General features: G+C 41.1%; 1 protein-coding gene across 9 annotated transcripts in view; it reads left to right on the forward strand.

The window, feature by feature from the left end:
- Positions 1-8,846, forward strand: part of Fhod3 (formin homology 2 domain containing 3) — a 455,934-nt gene that overhangs the window by 307,766 nt on the left and 139,322 nt on the right. For all 9 annotated transcript variants that reach the window (XM_005372817.2, XM_005372818.2, XM_013510258.1 and 6 more), the window contains one exon: positions 4,584-4,825. In XM_005372817.2, the coding sequence (XP_005372874.1) occupies positions 4,584-4,825 (242 nt within the window). The remainder of the gene's footprint in view (positions 1-4,583; positions 4,826-8,846) is intronic.

The following is an 8,846-nucleotide window of genomic DNA, read 5'->3' on the forward strand; positions in this document are numbered from 1 at the left end:
TTGCATGGACTTCTAGAATTCCTCCTAATAGTAGAGGATGTCTGGTGGCCATATGTCTCAGATTTTCTGGGGACAGGCCCAATTTCTTGTAATTTAATTCTATTTCACAAAGGTGATTTGATCCATGTTTAATTAAATTCATTTGAATTTTATAGCATCATATGATTTTTCAAATACATAAATTGCCAAAATAAGAAAATCCTTTGTCAGATTATATGTTCTAGTTTTTGGTTCTGAAAATGTGGCCCCTGTAAGGGGAAAGGCATCTGAAGTATAAAGACTTTGGGGTGAGGAATAATGATAACTTTCAGAACCAGTTAATAGGTCCTGTTTCTTAAGATTCTTTCTTTAAAAAACAAAATTGTATCGGTTATCTTTGCTACATAACAAACACCCCAAAACCTAATGGCCTAAAACAATCATCATAGATCATGATTTTGTGGCTCAGGAATTTGGCTCTGATTCTGCTAGGAGGTTTGCATGTGGTAGCAGCTTCTGGTGTCATGACAGGGGCTTGATGGTCTGAGATGACCTCACTGACCTGATGTGAACTTTGATGGTGGCTGTTAGCTGGACTGTGTGTCTTCAGCATGCTCACCTATGCTTCTTCACATGACAGCAGCATTCAGAAAGGCAAGGCCCAACAAAACACTTTTTGATAATCTGTTGGCATCATGCTTACTGATGGCTATTGACCAGGACAAGTCCAATGGCCACACCTAGATGCAATCTGGGAGGAGATGACACAGGGTGAGAAGAAGGGAGGTGTGATTCTCTTGGGGCCTAACACTGTAACCACAGCCTATCATCAGGAAATATCCTTGTTGAAAAGTTTCTAGTACTGATACTTGACCTAAAAGCTGATCTGAGTGTATAGATACGAATTTAAAAGAATATATGACATGGTACAAAGGAAGAGGATTGTATATGTTATGGAAAGATGGCTGTCCTCCATGGCTGTCAGCAGCAGTATAATGATATAAAGAAATGGTAGTGGTTTTTGAGCTTCTTCAAGAATGTTCAGATTACTGAAGTGTATCTCAGTGAGAACATGTATGCAGCATGCACAAGGCTGAGGCTTATTCCTCAGCACATGATGATGATGATGGTGATGATGATAAAGTTCAGATTATCTGACATGTGATGATATTAAAAATCATTTTAAATGGGGCAATGGTGTGGTGGACGTATTTTTCAAAATATATCCAGCTACTCATAGATGAAATGATATGATCTTTGATTTACCTTAAAAATTTTGCCTGAAAGCTTGAACACAAGGAGTAGAGTATAAATGGAAGAGGTTGACTATGAGTTGATAAGTGTTGAACTGCAGTGAGTGATAAACACATCGCAGCTTACACTCATCTATAATTTGTGTGTTTGAGGATTTCCATAGCAGAAAATTAAAAACTATTTAAAAAATAAATGTAAACTATTACATATATATATTTTTTTCAACAATCTCATTCCTGAATATATACCCAAAAGAACTAAAGTCAGGATTATGGAGAAATATTAATTACTACAATGCTTACTGCAACACCATTCACAATAAGAGGAGTGAAAATAACAGAAATGCCCATGGATGGGTGGATAGAGAAAATGTGCACTATATGTATGCACTGGGATATTATTCAGCCTTTCAAATGAAGAAAATCTTGACATTTGTAACAACATGGATGAATCAGATGACTCTATGCTAAGTGAAATAGGCCTGTCAAAGGAAGACAAATCCTGTATAGTTCCACTTAAATGAGGTAGTTGAAATAGCCAAACTAGCAAAGCAGAAAAAATGGTGGTTTTCAGGGGCTGAGGGGTAGAGGAAAGTTACTAATCATCAGGCATAAAGTTTTAGTAATACAAGATGAATAAATTGTAGAGATTGTTGTTCCCATGGATATACTAACCATATTGTTTTGTGCACTTAAAATCTGATAAGAGAATAGATTTACAATATGTTCTTACCACAATAAAATAGAGAGAACAAAAATATTTAACGTTAAAAAGAAGGTTTGGATCATTTAGTAACCTTAAAGACTTATAAAAGTTGTCACTTCAACAATAAACTGCTCCTAATTGCTCTCTCAATTAAGCAGGGTGTGCAAGCGATCAGTCATGGATTTTGGATCATATTTGCTCCTCACCTGGAGTTTTTGCTTACAAGCAATGTTCTGCATTTAACTGGAAGAGTTAGAAATTATTTGGGGGGACAAGTCACACATCACTTGGGAGAGATTAGCGATCTCGGCACAGGCTCCATCTCACTCTGTTCCTCTGGAGAACACTCACTGAACTTGTACTTGGTCAGGTCTGACACCACAGATTCTGAGTAAGCATGTGCTGACAGCTGTCTTTTCCAGATGTTTTCTGTCTCCTTTTACCCTAGACTCCAAGCTGCATGCTCCCTAGCATCTGAGGAGTATGGAAATGCCACCATGGCCCTAACTGTGGGTCTGATGTCTTTTCTGTCATCACCAGACAATGGGGACTCTAGAACTCTTATTATAAAGACAAAACTATGAGTGACTGCCTCCTCCAACTTTCATGGTACATTGTCCCTGACTGTGAAGCCCATGGCTGCCATTGGGTACCCTGGAATTCTGTAACCCATTCACACCCTCTCAACCTTCCTCCTGCTGCTGCTCCTCCTCCTCTTCCTCCTGTTCCTTCTCTTTCTCTCCCTTTCCTCCTTCTTCTAGATAGGTGTTTTGTCAAGGATCTGAACTTTAGAAAACTTCCAATGATTCCCCTTTTGATATTGCCTTCATATTTCCCTAAGGTTTCTCTTTTCAATTAAACTTTCTGGTTGCCTTTTCCCTTAACAGAGGGCTTGAAAGTAGATTTCACTTCATGCACACCCAGTGTGCCCCTCTGAAAGAGACTGTGAGAGGAATGTTATTTGATCCTTGGATCTCTGAGGTTGGACAAGGAATTAGAAATATCTGAACTCTGCTTTAGACCCTAATCTTATCATTCCAAATGTGTGCTTAATAAGAAGCAGAATCAACACTTCAGGTCAGAGTAAGTTCAAATGGTCTAGGGTTTTTATGTAAGAAACAAAGGAAAAAATAATTGACTAGAAATATTAAAAAATGCTGTTCTTGGTTAGGTGTGTGGTCATTCTCAAACTTTCCCCACACAATGCCATTTAAAGTTTTAAAGTTGAGATGACAAGTGTGATTAATCAAGTACAGAATTTCATTTCTAGCTCCTGCAGGGATAGTGAAGAAGCAGAATTTCCAACAAGTTTTTATAAAGAATGAGCTTTATGTGAACTTTCATCAAGTTTTGCTTCAGAAATCTCAAATTTATGTTTGACTAGTGAATTCTAGGGGGTTAAAAAAAGCCAAAAGATTGTTAAATTGCATTCATATATCTGAGAGCTTATCATAAAATATGTCTGTCACATAGAAGAGTTTCCACTAAATCCATATCACCTGAAAGTGACATAGCTACCATGCACACAAAGATATGGTCAACACCAAGACCTGGTACTCTTTTTGCTGTCTAGCTTTAGGGAATTTAGGCATAAAAAACTAAAGAAACCAGAGATGTTGGTAAGCATGGTCTGCCGCTGGGAGGCTGAGGCACACACCAGCTGCCAGAGTGGGCTGGGGACCATGCAGAAGTTGAATTGTAACTGAGGTGAGAAGCCACAGAGTAGAATCTAGGACAAAACAAGGCCAAGAACTGAGCAAGCTGGGGCATAGCTAGACACTGGACTAAAATATCCCTTGGGAGAAGCAGAGAGAGCAGAGGATATGGTGTTGGGTGGCTCGGGTTTCCTCATAAAAGGAGAAGTGGCAAAGTGTAAGATAGTTATTCTCTGTACAAATTTGGATCACTTTTAAGAAGGCATTTTTAAAAAATCCCTTTATTCTAGAAGCCAAGTCTATTTCTGCTGTATCCCTTGGTGACTGCATGGATAAGCTGTCTAGTGTAAATACAGGCTCCACTTGTACTCTCAGACCATGACTTGAGGGTAGCTGAGGGTAGCCTGCTAGTGCAGCAGCTGTCATCCAGGATTTTGGAATCAAGCACATACATGAATGATGTAGGCCTCTCAGAAAGATGTCCAGGCAAGGCCACCTCTCACTCTCCTGGGTCTTGTGGTCCTTGCCTCTTCTGTACTCTGCTGAGTACCCTCTTGGAGAAAGGTTGCTCGGGAATTATCAAATTATGCCCCCCTCCCCCAACTGGTGTCAGGAGGGTCTCTGGTCTCCTGGACTAAAGAAGGGCCACAGGAGGGCAAAGAAAGATGAAAGCTAGGGATATGGGAACGATGAGCCAAGGATAAATTAGATCTCATATAATTACAAGTATTTCTCAGAGTTCCTCATGACATCAGTTGTCCTTTTTTTATATCCATTGGATGGGAAGAGTCATAAGAGCAGCACCTTTGAGTTGCACGCTGTGCTTGGCCCCTAGATTTGTGTGGCAAGGAAGATATTCCAGTGACTCAGAGACCCAGTTTGGACAAAGACAGCGTTAAATCCATATTAGGGTGAGTCTGATATGTACAGCCAACATCTGGGAAAGGCTCTCAAGTCTGACCTTGCCCTGGGCACGTTCTGATTTTTCAGGCAGCGCTCAGGCACGAGGATGGTGACGAGACAGCAGAGCCGCCCCCCAGTGGGCTCCGGGATCGACGGAGGGCCAGCATGTGTTCAACTGGCACCAGCGGCGAGCACCAGGGTCTCGACCGCAGGAGGAGTCGCAGGCATTCGGTGCAGAACATCAAGAGCCCGTTGTCAGCTCCCACCAGCCCCTGCTCCCTGTCAGCTCCTACCTTCAAGCCCAGCCAAGTGCGAGATCTCTGTGAAAAGTAAGCATAAGGCCAGCGGTGGGCAGGGGTGCGGGGTGCTGCTGAAAAGAGGGAGGGAGGCCACCAGACACACGTGCCCACCGTCCTCTGCCCACCTCACGGTTCAAGGCCCTGGTGCTGCTCCTCTTCTCTGTCATTAAGCCAGCACCCTATTGAACTTCCCGTGTAAGGTGGCCAGTGGTGGTGTGCACAGATGTGGCCTTACTGCGTGACCTCATCTTCAGCCATCTATGTTTTTGTATTATTTAAAATCTCACTTAGCATCCACTGAGGAAAGCTGTTTTATAAAATGGAAGAGGACCCCAAACACATAACTTTGGCCTAGAAATCAGTGGTGTACCACCATAGAAATGTGAGAGGGTAAGATCCTTAAGATATTTGTGACAATATATGAGATTGGTTTTGGTTAAGTAGATTACCCTGTGTAAATTTAAAAACAGCCATCTCTTTGTTTGCAGTACGTACTAATTCCATCAGTTAGTTGAGTGTCCATTATAGGTTAGGGCTGTTCAAAGGCGTGAAGATATATAAATGGAAAAGGTATGATTTCTGTGTTTATGAACTTCACATCTGGCTCGGAGAAAGAAAGAATGAGAAAGGCAAATAGGAAGACATAGAAAGATTGACAGTCCTTTAGGAAACTATATAGGTTCAAAATATGAAATTTGACCGTATCCATGTTGCTCACAGTGGTTCTGAAAAACACAGGTGCTACCAAAAGGATGGCCATGCTGCTTTGGGGTCTGGGTCCAACTGACTGCTCCCAAGTGGATGCTGTCAGTTCACTAGGATGTTGGGTTTGGTAGACCAATCCATGCCATCCACCCAGGTTCCCAGGAGCTGACTGACCCACTCACTCCTGCTGTTAGCAAGGAGGAAGCACTAGTCATGGCATTTGGCTGGAGCATTCTCCCCGATCATGACAATGTTCCTGAGAGACAAAATTAGGTCACCTGGCTGCATGGGGAATAAATAGAATGACCTTAATAAAGTCAGCTATAAAAATGGTAAGGAAATCCCCACCATCTCCATTATAAAGGGTGGCCTACTCACTCTGTACTCATGGAATCACATGGGAGTGTACAGGCCAGACCAGGAAGGAGAAGGTGAGAATGGTCTAAGAGTGACATGCAGTGTGCAAGGTCCATGTTTACTTATTTCCCTTTCCTACCTCCAAGCCCTAGGGGCCCTTCATCTATCTATAAATCTTCTTCTGCTTTTGAAAGTCTGTGTGCAACCAGATGTGTCTTAGTGAAAAGAAGGCCTAAACTTGCAAAGAGAGGAGAGAATGAAAACATTTATCGTGAGCATTGCATTCTGTGATTGAGGATCTTGAAGAAAACTCAGCAAGTGCTCAAACAAAAGGCACCTGAAGCCCCCTCCCAGCACTGCTCCTAGCTAATGGCTTGATATTTTAAGGTGGAGAGAGTTTTGAAAAGTTCCATAATGGACAGAAAAGTCTATATTTAAAACCATCAAAGATGCTGAGGGTTGAGGGGAGGTGGGCTTCATCAGCAGTACTTCTTGCTTTGTCTGATATGTGCCATGTTTGTTCCTTGCCTATTTCTTGATGTTACACTTTTCAAAGAACCTTGTGTTGTGAGTTCAGTGGCAATGTCTTGTGATCAGTTGGCAATGATCACAACAGTGGAGAGAAACATCCTGGGCACCTTTGACAGTCTCCAGGTTCTGGGCTCCATGGGAATTGAAAACAGGAGTCCTGGAACACTTCTCTGAATGCCACTTGTTTCATTCTTTTCAAATAAGAAGAATTTTTTTCATTTTATTGGCATTAATGTGAAATTAGCATTTGAGAAAAATATATTTTCCAGAGATAGAATACAGTCATACAGACTGATAGTTATGAAGTGAATTCATCCACGGAGACTGTTAGAAGGGATTTTCTGTGGCTCCATGGTGATGGTGCAGTTCTGGCCAGTGCAGAGTGACAGAGGCAAATGGTGGCCAGAAGCAACACGGGAAATGACTACTGGATGCATAGCTCAGTCACCTGTTCAACATCTGCACCTCAGAACAGTACTTAGAATCAGTAGCCCATTGTGTTCTGTCCTCTGTGGACCTGGAAAGACACAGAAACATGCCTGACCTATGTGTGAACACCCTGGCCACTCTTACTGCTCCTTGTCGCAACATGCCTGCACATGCCACATGTGAGGGATTTGAGGCTAGGTTTTATCAATCTGAGACACAAGTGATGCCAGCAATTTTGAAAAGAAGGTAGAAATAAGAGTTTAGAAAGGAATTCATGTTTTTAAAAAATGTGTATGGCATTGTGTATCTCAGATGGTCCTTCTATATCATGTAAACCTTATTCTCACCATTACCCTCTGTAGGATGCAAGTTATTATCCTCCCCATTGTAAGTGAGAAAACACGCAGGGAGGTGCCTTGTGCTCATGGCAGGCTGAGGGGTGGGCTGAGCCATGGATTAGGCCCAACTTTGGCCCTTTATTCTAAATGTCAAAGCATAGAAAGCTAGTTCCCAACCAACTACTCCTAAACATACTCATTGCACGAGATTTACATGTCTGATCTTTTTAGAGAGAAACAATTTGATTTATGATGCCATGCGGATATATTTTATTGAGGTAAATATAAGAATTCAAATAATTAAAAAGGAGAAAAATCTCAGTTCCCTGCAGACATATGTGTAAACCTGCTCAGCTATGTACTGTCATTCTGATAATGACTAATAAGATTCAGTTCTCAAAAAATAAGATTCAATTCTTATTGCTTTGCTTTGTTTTCCTACAAAAGAGAATTGCACACTGGTGTTTTCCAAATAAAGGTGAGTTTATTGATCACCTGTCATCTAAGAATCTTTGTGTGACTCTGCCAGAATGAGTTTCATCTTTGGGTTTAATATTTATATATCTGGTTGATAGGGAGAAAAATTAAGATACTTTCCATTATTACTGAGAAAATTATTTGGGGCATCTACTTGACAAAAAATGAAAAATATCTGTGATTTAAATTTTGATCATATAGAATCAATTTTATGACTAAAAAGTTCTTAAGGTTTCTCTAGCTTGAAGCAAGAGCCAAGAGATGGGATGCATTTCCAGACTTGGGCTTTGTCTTTCCTGAGTAGCCCCCAAATTCCATCTACAAACATTTCTGTTTGTGAAGAAAGTCTTTGTCCTGAATATTTAACACCCTCCCTCAGCACCTTTTCCCCGTGCATCTGGGCTGTTTCTCTATCAACACATAAAGACCATATGCCGGTCTTTGTGATATTGCAAACTGCATGAAATTTAGCCCACAAACTGTAAATTTCATCTTGTTGATTTCTACACAACATTCCAGCCTGTAGTGGTAATATTAAATTTCATTCAGTCACTCATGTTAGCTGCTGTGCCATCCAGCTTCCAGTCATGTGTGTATTTCAATGTACATGGAAGAGTGACCTTGCAGGTAGTGGATGATGACAACTGGTTGGGGAATGGAAGGTACAGAATAGTGCCACATGCTCCAGAGATGAGTCTGCAAGCTTTCTCTGTCTGGACCAGATAGTAAAATGTTAAGCTTTGTGAGTCCGACAGTCTGTGTTGCAACTACACAACTGAATCGTGCTTTTGTGGCACAAATGCTGCCATAGACAACAATCAGCAAATGAGCATGGCTGTATTCCAATAAGATTTTATTTATGGACACTGAGATTTGAATTTTACTTGTTATGAAATATTATTCTCCTGATTTGTTTCAACCATAAAAATGTAAAAACCATTCGTAACTCATAGGTCGTCCAAAACAGGTGGTTGGCCAGATTTGTCCCAAGTCTCGAGTTTGCCAACCCTTGTTCTAACAGACTGGTTTCTTGGGGGAGGCTGGGGAAAAATGGCCCAGAATTGGCAAGGAAGAATGTTTGAAGTAAGAAAAAATCCCACCGTACCGTGTGAGAGGGATGTAGGCAAAGTATTCTTGGGTTTAGGGATAGAGCAAGGAAGTAAGAGGAATATTCTATGCTTTTTTTTTTTTTTTTTTTTTTTTTTTTTTTTTTT

This window comes from Chinchilla lanigera, unplaced genomic scaffold (genome assembly GCF_000276665.1).
Source record: "Chinchilla lanigera isolate Chin_1 unplaced genomic scaffold, ChiLan1.0 scaffold00001, whole genome shotgun sequence".
In the NCBI taxonomy this organism is placed as follows: Eukaryota; Metazoa; Chordata; class Mammalia; order Rodentia; family Chinchillidae; genus Chinchilla; species Chinchilla lanigera.